The following is a 20,191-nucleotide window of genomic DNA, read 5'->3' as shown; positions in this document are numbered from 1 at the left end:
CTGAGACATGAAACATGGTTGCTATTCTGAAAGTAAACAACTAAATCAAAGGCTGCTTCCTAAAGTATTCTAATGCTTTTAATGAAATCATCACTAAGTGTATCAAGTTTCTTTTGCAATTCTCTGGCACTGAAAGTTTTTATTTTTTATTTAATTTTTTAGTGCTGGTGGCTGCTTTTCTTTTGTTGTCTATCATATTTCTCATGCTTCTTGGCTTTCCTATGAAAAAGTTAAAACATTTTCTTACCTGCCTATTAGAGCAGTCTTTTTCTTCTGCATGGCAAATATCCCTGTAATATTTAGACCATCAACTTTTTGGCATTTTATTTGTTGTTAGGTGCTCAGGCACTACTTCCACATTGTTTTTCTTTGTATGTTGTTTTATTTTGTTCTTAATGCTATTTCTGGATTTATTGCTCTTTTGGAGTCCTAAGAGGTTGAATATTATTCTTTGGGTAATTAAAGTTTTGTGAAAGCAGCAAAACATTTTTTGCGATTTAAAAACAGACCAAAAAGAACCGCACAAGTCATTGTTGTCAGTCTCCAGACTTACAGAGTGGGTGACTCCGTCAAGTGGACCTGGGGATATAGAGTATGTGGAGCTAAAAATAAACTGGTGTACCTAATGTAAACAGATGCCCAGATGTAATATAAATGATTTTCAGAGTCTTTTCAGAACCTAGCTTTCCAAAACAACATGTGGTTCTTCATAGTCTGAAAATTAAAAATTTTCATCTTCTCTTATTAAAATAAAAGCTCTTCTTTAAGTTAGAAAAATTTGCATTTTATATAACCTGTAATTTTAGGAATTAAGGTCTTTCATCCTAAGTGAAGATAGAATTTGGTCATACTTTATTGTTATTTGCAAAACTGGCTCTGTATGGTATATGCATTTAACCTAGAATGTTTTTATATTTATATTTATAAAATAGAAATAGTATGACATTCCAGAAAGTTTATTAAAATTCATTTTAAAATTACTCAATTGTATCACTGTATTATGTATTTACCTCAGTCTTTTATATTTTTTAAACTTTTGCATAATTTTAATCATGCTATACTCACTCTTCTATATTTGCAACATTTCACATAGTATTTTATTGTAAACAGTTTCTCATATTTTGGAAATTATGCTACTTGTAATCATTATTTTTATTGGTTGAATCATCTTCCATCACTTAGGTGTACCACAGTTTATTTAATCATTATATCATTGTTGAATTTGGGATTTATTCCTTACTGTAAATATATTACAGCGAGCATATTTTATGCATAGTTTTTCTCATTTCAGAATTTATACTTGGATAGTATCTGAAGGGAAGGGTCACAGTCAAAATTTATTAGCAGTTTTATAACAATATATTCAAGTAAAGTACTTTCAACAAGTGTACCAGTTTCCTATGCTGCCAAGAAATCTACGAAAATCCTTTCATTGCAGGATTCTTAAGCACATTTTTACAGTCATTAATAATATCACAACTGTTTACCTAGTTGTTAGTAATATTCTCAATGAATTATCCTTCTGAGGTTTGCTAGATCTTTCAGTTACACTTATTAACTCAAAACTTTCCCCCTTCCTCAATTTTCCAGCAAAAGAAAAAAATAACCCAGCATGAAGACTGAAATGTTCAAATCATTCTAGGCAAGTTACTTAAAGGGAGCAATATCTAGATATGAAATTGAAACATTTGGAAATTACAAGTGTAAAGAAAAAGTCCTGCATATATTTACAAGAGAAAAACAGATTATGTCTAAAGGAACAAAAATCAGGATGATACCAAACACACAGAATTAATAAAGAAAACTAAATACATGGAAACATTAAGAAAATCCCAAAGGAGTTCCATTATATTGCTTATTCTTTAAAAGTATACAGCCCTTTACCTTAAAGAAAATATATTATCATAACCAGATCCTTTAATTTTTTAAATATTTAAATTCTTATATCCAAAAAGCTTTCAAATATTGGTGAAGTCTTGTCTTAAATCTCATTTTCAAACTAAAACTATCTCACCCTCACCTTGTATTCTTCTCTGAAAAATGTGAATTGACCTACTTCATTTCAGAGAAAAAGAATATTTTCATAGACTAATGTTGTAACCTTTCAGCCTTTTGGGTATTAAACCAAAGAATTTTAAAATAATAAGAGTTTGTTACTATAGGCCTAAGAGGTTTATTCCTTGACTTATGCGCTCTTTATGTCAACAGATTATACTTTCCTAATCATAATTTATGTAGTAGACATGTTCCTGACAAATATATTTATTGGTTTTTTGTATAAATTTGGCTATTCTGAAAAGTTTATTTTTTAAAAAGTTTGTTAGAGCCATTCATTATTTATAATAATCTCATGGTGATTTTTTAAAATTAATTTTAATATTTCCTTGAGAAAGAAAAGAACTGTTCCATAATTTAGTTGATTTGAAAACACCAAACCTAATATATTGCATTAATAGAAATCAGGGGAAGCTGACTTGGCCCAGTGGATAGGGCGTCCATCTACCACATGGGAAGTCCGCGGTTCAAACCCCGGGCCTCCTTGGAGCTGGCCCACGCACAGTGCTGTTGCGAGCAAGGAGTGCCCCACCATGCAGGGGTGTCCCTGTGTAGGGGAGCCCCACACACAAGGAGCGTGCCCCTTAGGGAGAGCCGCCCAGTGCGAAAGAAAGTTCAGCCTGCCCAGGAATGGTGCCGCACACACGGAGAGCTGACACAACAAGATGACGCAACAAAAAGAGACACAGATTCCCGTGCCACTGACAACAACAGAAGCAGACAAAGAAGAACACGCAGCAAATGGACACAGAGAACAGACAACTGGGGCGGGGTGGGGCGGTGCAGGAGGAGGGGAAGGGGAGAGAAATAAAAGAAAAATAAATAAATCTTTAAAAAAGAAGAAATCAGGAAAAATTATAATAGTGATTTTGGAAAAAATGAAATAAAGTAAATCGTCACTCTCAAAATACCTTGCAATTTAAATTGGATGACAAAGTAGATACCAATAATTTAAGAGCAATTATAAAATACATACCTGAAAGTACATATTACAAGCATACAAATTAATCCAATAGGTAGAAGAGATAAAATACTTTTTATGATACTATTTTTACAGCTGCACTGAGGTCTTCTGTATTTAGTTTAGTTAAAAAAATAAGCCGTATTATTTATTTATATGTTTTAAGAAGAGAGGTAATAGAAAGTCACCCTAAATAATGGATCATGGCTATGTTACAGAAGAAAAGATTTTTCCATTGTCCTCTAATTGAAATTCATATAAATCAAGTTTGGTAGTAGTTCTTCATATAATTAGACAATTTGCTCTTATTTGTGATTTAGTTGCAATATACAAAATAATACATACTTTAAGAGTGAGACCCAACAATAACTTTCTCTGGATTCTTAGCTCATGACATAAAGTTGTCTCATGATTTGGAATTAAACTTGCTAAATCTCAGTAATTTTAGCAGTGGAACCCAAGAGATCAGGGTTCTTCTATATAGAAACCTAATCTCAAAAACTTGATTCTTGTTTAGCTTACAGTTTCAAAGTACATATTATTTATATTCCTACTATATAAAAATTAATAAGGAAGGCAGTTTGAGAATGTACTCTTTAATATCTTAGAGTATCATTGTAGTGTTTAAAATCAGACTAGCATTTTTTAGTGATCAACATGGTGTATGTACCAAAGAGTATGCCGAGCTTGAATCCACATAGTACAATAAAGAGAGCAGTTATCTCTTATTGATAAATCCCAGAAGAGTGAATGGATAATTTAGCTCAAAATTATGATCCACAAAGTTGAATTTTACCCTAAATGATCTGGATTAGTACTCTGTACTAGGTCAGCTAACTAGATAATAACCAATACTCTGTTTGTTTCTCTTTCTTCCTGAAGCCAAGGTTAGAAATTATTTTCACAACAGAGAACTTTGTCATCAAGCTATATACTATTAAGCGTTTAGCTATGTAACTCCGTACTTTTAAGATAATTGTGTTGTGCCCAAATTATAAATATTAAGAAAGGACAATAGCATGCCACTGTGAGGAAATAGATACAAAGTACAAGGATTGATACATCTTGAAATGAAGGAAGGCGATTTCAACAACAGAGGCAGTAGCTTATTTAAATGGGCTAGTAGTCACTATAACCTGATCCATTATTTTGTGTATCTGATTTATTCGCTGTCTATCTAATTTTCAGTTATAATCCCTATCCTTTTTTTCTGGGGAACTCTCCATTACGTACTATTTTTTTTTCCTCCATACAACTTTATCACACTGTATATTGTATATGGTTTTTGGTGGTGGTGGTGATCTTTCTTCCCTTACAACAGTGTAAGCTTCTTGAGTGCAAGGATTTTTTTTTTCTTTTGTTGTAGCTACTTTATTGCAGAGCTTAAAAAGAGCCCTTAACAATATATTTTTATTGATTTTTAAAATATTATCCTCCCCCTCAATGTGGCTTTTTTGCTTGCTGTCTGCTCTCTGTGTCCATTCTCTGTGCATTCTTCTATGTCTATATTTATTATTTTTAAAATTTATTTCCAATGCCCCCCTTTGCGATTTGCTTGTTGTCTGCTCTCTGCTCTCTTTGTCCATTTGCTGCGTGTTCTTCTATTTTTGCTTGTCTCTCTTTGTTTGTTGCATCACCTTGCTGAGTCGGCTCTCTGCAGCGCTTGCGGGTTGGGCAGCACTCCGCAGCACTTGTGGGCAAGCCTGCCTTCACAAGGAGGTCCCGGTACGCGAACCCAGGGCCTCCTGTATGGTTGACAGGAGCCCAACTGATTGAGCCACAGCCACTTCCCTATTAAATAATTTTGAAGGCATAAAATGAATCAGAAGGCATTTTAAAGATTTAATATGCTTAAATCTTCATGTGAATCATTTATTTTGATTCATTTTAAGTAATAGCAGACGAAAACAAGAAACACCTATAATGAAGAATTTTGAAGAAAAGCTAGCATATTATGTACCTTTAAACAATGTAGGCCCCCAATGAGAATTTTTTAAAAAAGGAGCAACTGATGACATTACATCTTTCTGTTGAATTTCAATTTATACATAAATGGACATTTTACCTCCTTTTCTGTAGGCAAAAGATGAATGAGTTACTAGTTTCTTTTATATACCTCTATTTATTACAGAAGTCGTAGATATACGGAAAAGTTATGCCTAAAATACAGAGGTCCCATATACCTCCCTACTAGTAAGAACTTGCATTATTACACTTTATTTTTTACAGTTCATGTAAGAACATTTTGTAATTGTACTAACTATAATTTTGCTACTAACTATAGTTCATCATTTACAGTAGGGTTTGCTGTTTGTGTTGTACAGTCCTGTGTTGTTGTTCTTGTTGTTTTAAATTTCTATTCTAGTAACATATGCAACCTAAAATTTCCACTTTTAACAACATTCACATATATAATTCATTGCTGCTAATTACATTCACAAAGTTGTGATCCATCCATTACCAAAACTTTACAAGCAACCCAAATAGAAACTGTACAACTCAAATTAATTCCCCTACCCAAACCAGCCTCTGGTAACCTGTACTCCAGATTCTAACTCTCTGAGTTCGTTTATTCTAATTACTTCATATCCATAAGATCATTCAATATTTGTCCTTTTGTGTCCGACTTAGTTCACTCAACAAGATATCTTCAAAGTTCATCCATGTTGTCACATGTACTTCATTCATTCTTACAATTGAATAATAGTCCATTATATGTATATACCACATTGCTTATTCATTCATCTGTTGATGGACACTTGGATTGCTTGCATCTTTGGCAATTGTGAATCATACCTCTCTGAACATAGGTATGCAAGTATCTGTTCGAGTCCATGCTGTTCCTTCTTTCGGTATATACCTAGAAGTGAGATTGCCAGGTCATATGATAATTCTGTACTTAACTTAAAAAGGAACTGCGAAATTGTCTTGCACAGCAGCTGCACCATTTTGCATTTCCACTAGCAATGAATCAGTGTTCTATTCCTCCACATCTTCCCCAACACTTGTAATTTTCTGTTTTCTTTTTTTTAATAGTAGCCATTCTAGAGGGTGTGAAATGGTATCTTAGTGTGGTTTTGATTTGCATATCCCTAACAGCCAATGATGTTGAGCATCTTTTGATGTGCTTTTTAACCATTTTTATATTCTATTTTGAGAAATGTCTTTTCAAGTCTTTTTCCCATTTTTCAGTTTGGCTTGTCTTTTTTAATTGAGCTGTAGGCTTTCTTTATATATTCTGTATAGTAAACCCTTACCGAATCTGTGGTCTCCAAATATTTTTTTCCCATTGAGTAGGTTGTCTTTTCACTTTCATGATAAAGTCCTTTAATGCACAGATGTTTTTAATTTTTATAAGGTCCCATTTACCTAGTTTTTCTTTTGTTTGTGCTTTGGGTATAAAGTCTATGAAACCACTGCCTAATACAAGATCTCAAAAATGCTTCCCTATATTTTCTTATAGGAGTTTTATAGTTCTGGTTCGTATATTTATGTCTTTGATACATTTTAAGTTAATCTTTGCATATGGTGATCCAGTTATCATAGCACCATTTTTTTTAAAAGACTATTCTTTCCCAATTGAGTGGACTTGGAAGCCTTGTCAAAAATCAATTGGCCATAGAGATTAGAATCTATTTTGAACTCCTAATTCAGTTCCATTGGTCTATATGTCTTATGCCAGTTTCATGCTGGGTGTTTTTGTTTTTGTTTTTTATCATGCTGTGTTGACCCCTGTAGCTTTGTAATAAGTTTTAAATTCAGCAAGTATGTGTCTTTTATATACTTTTTCAGGATCAAAAATGGAGGGAGAAAAATCTTAGAACTACAGTAAGAAGTTGCACTAATTAAGTGACCATGTTTTATTTTGTTTTGTTTTAAACACAATCACTACTATCATACACATTTTTATAAAAGTATAGATGAGTGCAACTTACAAAATTGTGTCTTTCATACATAATTCTTGTACTGCAATTAAACATCTATGTCTAAATTTTAGTACGAGAACAAACTCAACATGATGGTGATTGAAAGATTTAAGGATGTAGATCAAATCTTTCTCCCTAGATCAGATTGTAATCATATATTTTTAAATGAAAGACCAAACTTTGATGTTAATTTTGTCTCATAACTAATATTGCATCTTAAATTTTTACAAGAGGTTAGTTAATATGAAAAAAGCAATTTGCCTTTCATTTTAAAAATCATTACTTGAAAGCTTAATAGAACAGAACCAGGCAAATGGTAGGTATTCAATTATTGTGCATTGAATGAAATTGCATGTTTCTACTTACAATAATAGATTAGTATTTTAGCTTAATATCTTAGAGATACTATTTCCTCTTTTAATCTAATATGCTGTATCAGAAATTTAAAATAGGAGTATAGAATTATGGCATTCATCTTTTTTAGTCAAACTCTACAAACAGACTCACCCCTGATGTAGGACCTGACTCCCAGTGATGAGCAGCCCCGGCAATGAGGGATTATTACCAAGCATTAATCAGTGATATATTTGGAGAAAGACCTTGACCAAAAGGGGGAACTATTGAATAAAATAGAGTTTTTACGGCTAAGTGATATCAAAGCGAATCAGGAGGTCATTCCAAAGGTTACACTTACGCAGGTCTCAGTCAGACTTCACAAACAGCCACAGTAAACAAAGCCTCAAACAAGTGCTCCTGGGGGCCTTAGGGACATTGGGACACCATAGGCAAGTCACATGGCTCATGAAGTAAATACCCCCACAGCAGGCCCTATCTGGGAATATCTATGACCTCAATTTAACATAGTTATGGTCATTTATAATTCCCCTACTCATGATTCCTCTCCTTTTATCTGAACCTATGGTTTTTTATTTTCCTGTTAAGTATATTTCTTGGAGACTTTAATGTCTTCAGATTGTGCATGTGCCATTTGAGCCCTGAAACCCAGCAGGTATGTGGCCAACTTCTACTCTCCAATACTTTGGGCTTGCCCTGGACACCTAACAGAATGATGACGGTGGACCAGCCCCACCCCAGGAGCAAAGAGTATTTTCAACTGCAAGCAAAATAATTCTCTTCTGTTACCCCATAATATTTACCACCTTCTCAGCCTGAAGCAGTCAGAGCAGATATCATCCCAAATCTCTCAAGATGGAGGAATGAACAAAAACCACTGACCAAAGCAGATTTATTGTTATTGTGTTAAAATGTTTTAAATTTTTAAGAAATGCATGGTATTCATAGGTAAGCAATATATCAGATAACCATATTAAATTTACACTTCCTTAAGGAAATACAAAAATCATTTGCCTTCATTGTTAGTAACTGCCATGACTACAGAAAAAAACATGGCTGGTATTTTTTTATCAATTTATGTGCCAGGAAAAATGCTAGATATACTGAGATATTACACCATCCTTCTAATGGAATATTAATGAGTACATGAACACATTGTCATATAAATGAGAATAACGCAACAGATACACTAGATCCAGAATTTGTTTTGAGTTCTTTTTTATAGCAGAAGTGTTGGATTCATACTGCTCTGTCTTCAGCCTATGTCTGGTCCCTTCTTGACTGCTCTTATTATTTATAATATGGCCAGCCAGATTGAGGGATGAACTCCATGTTTTAGAACATTCTTACGTATAAATGTCCTATGTAGGTACTAAATGTATTAAGTTATTTGATTACAAAGAATCTAATCCATGGTTTTTCATACTCCTCTATTTTGTGAAACTCCAGATTCCCCTGAAATAATTTGCAACTGAAAGCAGGCTTTGAATTTTCAATCTGTTTTTTTCTTTTCTTTCAGAATTTGTTTATATGAGCTAATCTTTCACATTAATTCCTTTCTCTCATTCAATCTAATTACTTTTTCATCTTCCCCTCCCTATTTTATACTTGGTTTCCAATTATGGTATATCAGAAAGTGAATAACACGTGCACCTGTAGGCAGAAAATTAATTACGCTTGTTTTATGACACATAGAAAAGCATAATCTAAAAAAAAAAAAGTTTTTTTCCTCAACTCTCACAACTATTATCTTCAGGCTTTTAACATTATATTTACCTATTCCTGTTATTAATGTAACCATTTCAGGTACCTGTGCCTTAAAATAAAGCATTTACTTAAAGTTCTATTATTTTGTCATATTACTATTAGCATTTTATATTCATCATTCAAACATACCATCTGATTAAGGTTTTGTTACTTAAAAAGTTTTAAAAGACCTGTTTACACCAACTAACTTCACTAGTCATATGCTAAATTACCTGTTGCATCTTAGTTTATATCTAGTATTTGTTCCTGAGAATGAAAAAAAAATCCCTTCCTACAATCTGTTATCATTAGTCTTTTGGTTTTGTGCCTTCTCTGTAATGATATAGGTTTGTTTTTCCTTTATTCTTTACAGAGTGCTGCAGCAGCTCCCAGTCCAGTGCTAGGAAACATTCCCCCAGGAGATGGCATGCCAGTAGGTCCTGTACCACCAGGGTTCTTTCAGGTACTCAGAGAAATTCTGACTAGGAATGTTAAGGCATAGGAATTCCGGTTTGATTTTTATTTAAAGATGTGGAGGAAGGTGAGGCTATTTTTAAATTCCTAAAGTAAACATAACATTGTGCCACCAGCTCTTGATTATTCAGATCAGTTATCTAGAGTATAGACTAACCATCCTTCCTATGTTTATTTATTTAGTCATTTCATTGCTCCATTAAGAAAGAAAAGAAGTTGAAATACAGATTAGATCATTAAGTTAACTGTGGTAAAGATTTGGAGGGAGAAGAGGCTAAAGATGAAATTCTGAAAAGATCTCTAAATTTTAATTATCCAAGGTTTCCATATCTCCCCACACTAAAGATAATCAAGATTTGGCTATACTTTCAAAATACAGCTAAATCATAATCTATTCATTTACCAAGACTTATAGACTATATCATCTTTGTGGCTAAAATGGAATTTTTATTAATATCATTATGTAAAATTATTTTGAGATCAGATTTCAAACATATATGCTAGTATTGAAAATTTCAACAAGATAAATTATTTTTATAACAATGATAATTTCTAAATTACAATACATAACATTAATAATTTTATGGCACCCACTTTTAAAATCTGCCAGTTTTCTAACCCAAACCAACATAAATTCTAAAGTTTATTTTTTGATACATAATTTTATAACAGTTTTAGAGAATTAATATGAAACTAGGTGTTATAAACAAGAGCTGGGGAAGCAGCTGTGGCTCAAGCAATTGAGCTCCCATTTATCATACGGAGGACCTGGGTTCAATCCCTGGTACCTCCTGGTAAAAAAGGAAAAAAATCCCAGACCTGCGTGGAGAGGCACAAGGCCCTGGCGCAGCAGAGAGATGCACCAAAAAGACGATGACACAACCAGATTAAAAAAAAAACAACTACAGTTGGAAGGCATTACAAGAATTAATGTAATTACATTAAGTGCATACTTTACTTTACTGTTTTGTATTTACAAACTCCTTAATAATTATTTGTTAGTTAATCCTTACCTTTGTTGCAGGCTAGGTCAATGAACATACAAATATGAAAATGGAGAAATAAAAGTATAAAACACAAAAATTGAATAAAAAAGATCTTAATTAGAACCAAATACCAGCTCAAATATAAAGTCCCCTTAGGACATGCTTATTTACTCAGCCACTCTATATTAACATCCATGTGGTCTGGAATATTCAAAAGTCTTCTTAGAGCTCACATTCTATTTTGGGGGTAATTTCTTATAATCTAGGAGCAGACTATAACTCTTGATTTTCAATTAAATAACCATTATTTATTATCTTAAATTACTTAAGATGATAATAGCTAATAATTAATGTACTTCTTATATTTGTCATGGTCTGTTCTAAATATTTTACCTATATTAACTCTTTTATTCTTAAAATAATCCTATATGTGAAGTAATGTTATCCATATTATACAGATGAAAATACCAAGGCATCAATAGATTTGCAATGGACATGGCTGGGATTCAAACGACCCAGTCTGGACTTTTGCAATTGAATTTACCTTTTTTAAGTTAGTGATTTATCATTATTCCTGAAGTAGTCCCAGCCCATTTTATTTTTTTCTCATGCTCTTATTTGTCTTGCCAAGGAGGTTTGGAGTAGGGAAAAATCAGAAGACTTTATCTACTTAAGAGTTAGTAAGAAGCTTCCAGGTAGCACTTGTAAAAAGAATTAGTAGGGCAGGGAGGAAGGCAAATGCCTTCATCCTAGAGTTAAGCAAAGATATACAAATCCACACATCTTCATTTTCTTATTTTGTAGAATGAACCAGTCTCCTCTTACCTGTCTTCTGTCTCAAAGTCTTGATAAGAGTAGTTAAAATAGAGTTAACTTTAATTATTCTAATGTGATATTTGAGTACTACTAAATACCAGGCACTGTGGTAGGCATCTAAAAATAAAGTAGTTATATTATGTATCTTGCTAAAGTTAATTGTCTATACCGTGAGGCAGGATTCAAAACAAATAACTGTAATACAGTGAGATATGTACTAGTAGGGTGACGTATAAAGTTCTATGATAACAAAGAAGAGAGAACCATTAGGTCTCCCTGAGTTGGAGCTAAGAGTGATTTGAAAAAATCTGTCCAGGCAAACAAGCAGAGGAATAACATTTCAGAAAGTAGAAACAGGATAAGCAAGTGTGGAGGTATCAAATTGTATGACCTGTGGAGAGTTGTTCAGAGTAATTTGTTCAGGGGTAGGAGGAAGGGAGGCAGGAGTTCCTGGAATTGAGATTGGAAGTATATGCTCCAGAATATTGAGAAGGGCCTTATGTGCCATGCTAAGAAATTGAGTCTTTATTTAGTTGGCATGCGGGAGTGATCAGAAATATTTAAGAAGGGCAGTGACCAGCATTCATGCTGTAGCGTGAATTCAGCTTCTCTCAGGCAACTATGATAAAACTAAATATAGAATCCCTGCCTTCAAAAAAAACCTTACAGTGTGGTAAATGAGAAAGAGAAAAGAGGCAATTAGGATATATAGAGAAAATGGTTATAATAAATGAGTAAATAGAATGTGCTCTTCGGGCATATCAGAAGGTCACCAACCCCAGCATTGGGCATAATCAGGGAAGCAGATCCAAAGTAGTAAATGAAATCCAAACTGGTATCTAAATATGAGTTAAGTGTTAAGCAAAGGAGTCAAGGAAAGAGGGGGACAACATTCCAGGAAAAGGGAAAAAGTATTTTAAAAGACTTGTCCAGAGGGGAAAAAAAACACGAAGTATTTCGGCAAAATGGAAACTTGCATTATCTAAGGGGAAAGTGTCTGATGATGAGGCTCAAGAGCAAGCTTGTGGGGCCTTGTAGATTAGATAAGAGTGTGGACTTGATCTTAAGGACAGTAATACACTGTTGAAGGATTTTAAGCAGGCAGAGGCATGTTCATATTTGCATTTTTGAAAAATTATTACAGCTGTAGGGTGTAGCCAAGATTGCAAAGGGCCAAGACTGGAGGTAGGGACACTATTTAGGAGGCTGTTAAAGTAATTCAATTGAGAATTAATGATGGCCCAAACTAAGATAGTGACAGTGGGTATGGAGAAATATGAACAGATTTGAGAGAGAGAAACAGAAATGGAAAGTGAGTATAAAAGACTTCAAGTTTAATACCCTGGTTTCTGTGCTAACATGGGCAAATGGAGGTATCATTTTCTGACAAAAGGACCACAAAATGAGAAGTAGGTTTGAGGTAGGGCAAATAAGGTTCCCGTGGGACAACTGAAGTGGAAATACATTTTATGCAGCTGGACCTAAGGATGTGAAGCCTAGGAGAGTGATTTAGGCTAGAGAGAAAAATTAGAGGACCATCATCATATTAAAGGCAATTGAATGCAAAGGAAATTAATTGTGTAGAGAGAAAGAATAGCATAAGAAGTTAAGGGAAGTACAACAGGATTCCAAAGAACACAGTGGTATAAAAGATGAACAGAAGAACAGAACCCATTAAAGGGACCGGATGCAGGGATATCATTTGTTTGGTTTATTGTAGTAATTCAAAGAAGAGACTTTCTGGGCCCATTCGAGAGCAGTGGCAGTAGGATTGGAAAGGAAGAAGCAGTGTGTAATTATGTTTAATAAGCCTTAGCAGTATTTGACTAAGGAAAGATAGAAAAAGTTTTAGATACATTTAAGTGACATACAAGTCATTACTCTTTATCCCGGAAGATCATTCCAGCTAATCTCAAACACTTTTTTCCCCTAGTCTACAGACTTAAATTTATCCAACCTCCCTAGAAATACTTCTTTACAAAAACGAAAAACTCAAAACTATTAAATTTTTGAAAAAGAAATATGATGCTACAATCTTTTGGTACAAAGAGTGATGAGACCAAACTACTCAGATATTTCCTATCAGCACTGGTTTCCCGGAGGGCTTGGGTTATACTTCAGCATGACTCTGGTCATTATACCATAATGCATGTTGTGCATGAAGAATAGCTGCCTTCCATGAATAAGAATAACAACATCATTCAATTGCAAATATCAGTTTATAACCCAGTCCCCAAGAGTTATTGACCACCAAGAGTGACGAGATGGGGTATCATTTCAGAGTTTGTAAGTTATGATGCTCAAGGCCAGCAAGGCTAGGGAGATTGGAAGCTATTGGAAAAGGGCTGGCCATGTTTCTGCAAATGTGGGCAGATCCAGATGGCTGGCTGGGATCGAGACTTAGCTTCTCCTCAAAAGCCACTGATTCTGATATCAGAGAAAACTAGGTTCAAAAACAGTTCATCCAGTCTCTCAGCTTGGTTGCAGCTCCTAAATTCCCATTGGCTTTGGCCTCTGAGTAGAGTATGAGAATATTTTTTAATCCCAATTTTTAGTAAGGTAATGGAATGCTCATTTGGGAACAGCTGGAATGGGGTTAGACCAAGAAAGGACTGAGTCTATTAAAATTTAATGAATAAATGAAAATAAAGGAGAATACGTTGTACTTAGCACAGGAAGCATCAGCTTAACTAGTTCTGAACTAGTAAGTAGTTACATACATTGAATTAGTTCTCCTAACTAGATGAACATATTCCTTTTATTCCTGTTTGCCTTGCAGAACAAGCCCCCTCTTTTCCATTATGATGTAAGTATAGACCAAAGGTCATTATCCAGGGGAATTATCATAAATTGAATTCATCGCAACAGTATTTGAATAATAGCTATTAATTCAACCTCTCAAATAAATAATTATGATTAATGCCTCATATGAATAATAAGTCCATCCTGGAAAGCAGCGTTTAGATTAATGCCTTTCTATTGGTAACAGATAATAACATTGTTTATACTTTTTTATTGAAATGGGAGAGCTTCTTTTGTTGAGTAGGAGACTAAGTAAAATCAATGAGAAGAGTTGGACATGCAAAAGGTAGAATCAATTAAATAAAATGAAAGCCAATTAAAGTAAAACACATTTATTTTACTTGGAGTCTTTTAACAATGGAATAATTTGTAGAAGAAATCTGCAAAGTTACACCTACCATGCAACTGGTGAGAATGACATTAGAGCATCTTTCTTAATATGGAGTTCTTGTTGCTGGAGTTGGAGGAAAGACAGATGAAGTGGCCGGTGATCCAATTGGGAGTTTATTGGCATTTTAGTGGAGGAACCTACAGTATTGCTGTGTGTTATGAGTATACATCGTAGGCACACCTAGAACTGAGTGTACTAGCTCACATCCCCCTGTGCTGGAGTCTCATTCAAAAGTTTCATTGTATTTGAAAAAATTTGACTTGTATTTTAAGAGCCTCAGTCTGTTATTTATTCACTCTCGTAAGATTTATACAAAAAGACAGTCAGAAGACTTTTGTTCTGACAACTTCATTGACATAAGCTGTCATGCTCCTAGACCAATTAGACCTTCTTTTCATTTATGTATGATGGTGTAAAATGCATAAAGTAACAACTTAAAATTTAAAAAAAAAATTTTTGACGAAAAGAAAATTAACTGTTACCTTACAGAATTTTATAATTTTATGGATTTGAATAAGAGAAAAGCTTCTCTTACGAATTTACTACAACCTAATACTATATTAGAGGAAATGGGTATTTCTCATTTCAACCAAAAACTTTTTTTATATTTTATTTTATTTCTTAATTATCTTTTTTTAAAGTTAATAGATCACACAAAATGTTACATTAAAAAACATAAGATGTTCCCATATACCCCACTCCCGACCCCCGCCCCCATCTTTTTTTATTGTATTTTTTTGAAGGATACATAGATCACAAAAAATGTTACATTAAAAAATATAAGCGGTTCCCACATACTCCCACACACATATACCCCCATCCTCCCACATCAACAATCTCTTTCATCATTGTGGCACATTTCACTGCATTTGGTGAATACACTTTGGAGCACTGCTGCACCACATGGATATAGTTTACATTGTAGTTTACACTCTCCCACAGTCCATTCAAGTGGGTTATGTCCAGCATCTGTCCCTGCAATATCATTTAGGACAACTCTTAAGTCCCGAAAAGGCCCCCACATCACATCTCTTCTTCCCTCTCCCTGCCCTCAGCAACTACTGTGGCAACTTTCCCCACGTCAGTGCTACAATTTCTTCCATTACTGGCCACAATAGTTCTATACAAAAACTTTTGAGGGAGGTGAAAATGCTTTCACAAGGAAACTTTTAAGAAGGAAATTATACCTGATTTTTAATCACTTTAGTAACTAAACATAATTTATGTAAAAGTACAATATAATTTTAATAGATACTAATATAGTATGTAGTATCTTTGAGTTTATAACTAATGAGGGATATACTTGTAAATACCTCATTTTAAACTCTGGATAGCCTTTTATTAATTTTACCATGTGTTATATTTTGTTTTGATTTTTATCTTGATACAATTACTTTATTCTAGTCACAGAATCCTTAGTGTTTTCAAATAAAACTATCAAAAACTAATAATATTGATATTGGATTTTAAATGTAGGGCTTTGCCACATATGAAATTATAAATATTTGTTAAAGATAAACTATACCAAGTAATTTGGTTTCAGACCATGGTGGTCATCCATATTTTAAAATCCAAATTGATCAAAATTCAGATGTCGTAGAAAATAATGTTACAGCGGGTTTATAAGTTTATTAACAATAGCAAAGCTGCTTTGCCATCTAGTGGTGGTTTGCAGATGTCTCCACTTGTTTGGGGCATATTTTCCAAAGGTGCTATTTTTAGCAAGACTGCGCTGTAGGAAGCTGACCTAATGCTTTGACATAGTAGAAACACAGTAAGAAGAAAAAAAATAGAACTGAATATCCCCCTTTTCCGTGGTTTATTGCCTAGAAAAGCCTCAATATAAATAGTATCATAAAGCAACAAAGACAAAACAAATCTCAGGGTAATACAATATGCTTGATATTTTAAAAGAAAATAAAAATTAATCAAAGGTGGGAAAAGTAATTATTCTAATGCATGAAATTTATAAAGAAAATGTTTTCATATGCTCCTAGTTAAATGTTTCTGGGAAGAGATATTTAACTTAATCCTGGAAATAATTCCTACATTTTGAAGATATGTTAGTCTCTAATAGTATATTCCTCTACCTCTTTATTCCTATTCAAATGTTCAAAATCCAACCAAGTTATTATCAGTATTATTTTTTTTAAGATTTATTTATTTATTTATTTATATCTCTCCCCTCTCCACCCCCCTTCCGCCCCCCCTCCCACCCCAGTTGTCTGTTCTCTGTGTCTATTTGCTGAGTCTTCTTCTTTGTCCGCTTCTGTTTTTGTCAGCAGCACAGGAATCTGTGTTTCTTTTTGTTGCGTCATCTTGTTGTGTCAGCTCTCCGTGTGTATGGCACCATTCCTGGACAGGCTGCACTTTCTTTTGTGCTGGGCGGCTCTCCTTACAGGGTGCACTCCTTGCACGTGGGGCTCCCCTACACGGGGACACCCCTGGGTGGCACAGCACTCCTTGCGCGCATCAGCACTGCGCGTGGGCCAGCTCCACACGGGTCAAGGAGGCCTGGGATTTGAACCACGGACCTCCCATGTGGTAGAGGGATGCCCTAACCACTAGGCCAAGTCCGCTTCCATATCAGTATTATTTATACATATAATTAGTCTACACGCCTTCTTAATTCCCTTCTATTATTCATCTTCGTATTGTCTTCATTCTCTGTGGTTTGCCTTTCCTTTTATCCTTTCTGAGTATGGCCGCTTCAGAAATTAGTGTTAGGAACTACTTTAAACCAGGAGAAAATCTTTCTCTCTTTCTAGAAGTTTAGATTTCATCTTTGATCTTAGATGTGAACCAAAATATTCATTATCATATCCTTTCTTAGGTTGAATAAATATGGTACTGAAAATGTCAAGCAAAATTGACTTAGCAAACTATAACATCTAATATTACCCATATCTATCTATCTATCTATCTGTATACTTATAGTTTAAAAACTCAGGCATTAAAAATTGTATATCTCAGAAATAAATATACTAGTATTTGGGTGGCAGGGATGGGAGGGGGCAGATTCTCATTTATAAAAAAATTTAAGAAATAAAAATTAGGTTTAATTTTCTTAAAAAGTGTAATTTTGAATCTTTAAAGAACAGAGATTCTAAATATAGAAAAATTGTTCCCAGTCTTTCCTTAGCATAAAGATAAAAGCAGCCTGAAAAATAAAGGTGCCTGACAGCTGCTGGCTTTGATAGTGCTATCCTGCAGTTGTGGTAATAGTTTTTCTGCCCTCATCTATTAGAACAAATTAAAACTGCTCAGCTTGAATAATAACTAAATATGCTTTTTTAAAAATTGCAGTTTCAAACAAGTAAAGACCCTACAACAGTGACTTGGTGAACAAAGAGAAGAGAAGGGAGTGCTAGGTGTTCAGAGTCTTTACTTGGGTTTTCCAGTTAGAATGGAAGGAAATATTTCCTGTTAGAACCTCTACTTTTTTTGTTTATTAGTTTGTCAAAATAAGTATTTAGGAAAAAGTTAGCTTGACCATCCTGGACCAGTATTTGGTTTTTCTTTCACTTTCATGTTATTCAGGCAAACTAAGATGCCAAGATATTTAGTATGAAATAATAAAATATGATATTTTAATCACATCTGTGATAAGAGCTTAGCTATTCTCAGATAATTTTAAATTACATATTTCTTTTTAAAATATTTTATTACTGAAAATTCTGGTGTGTTGTAGTTTGATTAAAGCCCCTTAAAAAAGAATTTTTATATAGTAAAATTGCAATGTGCAAAGGCTACTTATTACACAATTTTGATTTTTTATTTAAAAAAATGGTTATAAAAAAAATGGCCACCGTTCTTTGGAGAATTAAAGAAAAACTTGTTAAATTTATTTTAAGTTCCCTATATAGGTGGGATAGATTTATCTTAAGTATGCATTAGTGTGCCTTCAGTTTTTTTAGATACCTTATCTCACTAAGTGGTGTTCAGGAATAATTTGTCATATGTTCTATATTAGAGGTCAACAAGCTTCTTCTATAAAAGAGCCAGATAGTAAATATTTTAGGCTGTGCAGGCCACCTGGTCTCTGTCACAGCTATTCAAATATGCTGTTGTAGCATGAAGGCAGCCATAGACAATACATGAACTAATGAGCATGACTATGTTCCAATAAAATTTTATTTACGAAAATAGGCAGTGGTCCAGATTTGGCCCATAAGCTATAATTTATCAATTCCTGTTGTATATGAATATGGTCACCACTAGATAGCCTGTAGGAGAGCCAAAGGTTAAGGACAAAGAATGATGTTTCTCTAAGTGTGTTTTGTCAACTACTGATGTGAAAATCCTGGGAGTCACCCCCTTCTAGTAATCAGAATTTGGGGAGAATAGGAGAAGGCTAGCGAGAGAGCCTTTGCTTGTGTTTGCTTGCTTGCATGCTTGTTTACCAGATTATTCTCACAAACTAAATCTTGAAGAACACTGGTAAGACTGTCAGTGACATTCAGCAGCAAATTATTTATTGCCCCTGTTTTAGTTTCCTTGGTTGCTCAAACAAATACCATGCAATAGGTTAGTTTATATGATGGAAATATTGGCTCAGGGTTTTGAGGCTTGGAGAAGTCCAAATCAAGGCGATCCTTTCCTGGCAAAGACTGATGTTCTGGAACTGGCTCCAGTGAATCCTTGGTCCTAAGATCCTCTGTCACATGGCAGTACACATGGCAGCCTCTCCTGGCTTTTCCTTTTACCTCCAGTTCTGATGACTTTCAGTTTCTTAGTGCTCCCTCTGTAGCTGTTTTCTCTCTGTGTTTGAATTTCATTCTTTATAAAGGACTCCAGTAATAGGTTTAAGACCCATCCCAGTTGAATTGGCCATACCTTAATTGAAGTAACCTTATCTAAAGGTCCTACTTACAGTGGGTTCACAGCCACAGGAATGGATTAGATTTAAAAACAGCATTTCTCTGGAGTACGTAGCTCCAAACCACCATACCTCCCATGGTAGGGTTACTGCAGTAAATAAGGTGAATAGAAATCTCGCCTTCATAGAACTTAAGGGAGACAATAAACAAACTAAATTATTACTTTAAAATATACAATATGTTACACAGCAATAAGGATAGAGAGAAAAATGAAATAGAAAAGGAAGACAGGCAGTGTTGAAGTTTTGGAAAGGTGGTCAGAGAAGGGCCCACTGAGAAGCTGTTACTTAAATAAAGACCTAAGGAAGGTGATAAACAAGCCATGCAGATATCTGGGGGGAAAGTGTTCTCGGCTGAGGTATAAGCAATTGCAAAGGCTCTGAGTTCAAAACATGACTGGCTTTTTCAAGAGACAGTGAGAGGTGTGAGTAGCTAAAATAGAGTATCAGCTGGGAGAATACTTGGATATGAATGCATAGATAACAGAATGCCATATCAATGAGAACATTCTAAGTCACTGTAGGGATTTGGATTTCCATCTGAGTGGAACATTTTAAGAGTCATTACGGCTGCTCTTTTGATAATAGTCTATGGGGGAAAAGGGTAGAACCTAGGAGACCAGTTTGGATGTTATTGCAAAAGATTTGCCAAGAGATTATTATGGCCTGGAAGAGGTGATCGCAGAAGTAAGAAGTGGCTGGATTCTCAATATATTTGGAAGCCAGAGCCAACAGATTTCAATGACAGATATGTATTACAAGAGAAATAGACCAGTCAAGGATGAGTACAAACTTTGGGGC

The 20,191-nt window shown here is 34.4% G+C and overlaps 1 protein-coding gene across 10 annotated transcripts in view; it reads left to right on the top strand.

Moving 5' to 3' along the window:
- SSBP2 (single stranded DNA binding protein 2) overlaps positions 1-20,191 on the top strand; it is a 350,060-nt gene that overhangs the window by 236,788 nt on the left and 93,081 nt on the right. For 6 of the 10 annotated variants that reach the window (XR_011646098.1, XR_011646097.1, XM_004455906.5 and 3 more), the window contains one exon: positions 9,416-9,505. The exons of the other annotated variants lie outside the window; for them this stretch is intronic. Coding sequence is in view for 4 of the 6 variants with exons in the window: in XM_004455906.5 (XP_004455963.1) it covers positions 9,416-9,505 (90 nt within the window). In the remaining 2 variants the exon portion in view is untranslated. The remainder of the gene's footprint in view (positions 1-9,415; positions 9,506-20,191) is intronic. 10 annotated transcript variants of the gene reach the window in all.

This window comes from Dasypus novemcinctus, chromosome 2 (assembly GCF_030445035.2).
Source record: "Dasypus novemcinctus isolate mDasNov1 chromosome 2, mDasNov1.1.hap2, whole genome shotgun sequence".
Lineage (NCBI taxonomy): Eukaryota > Metazoa > Chordata > Mammalia > Cingulata > Dasypodidae > Dasypus > Dasypus novemcinctus.
The sequence above is the reverse complement of the archived record's forward strand: the minus strand, read 5'-3'. Positions and strand labels throughout refer to the sequence as shown.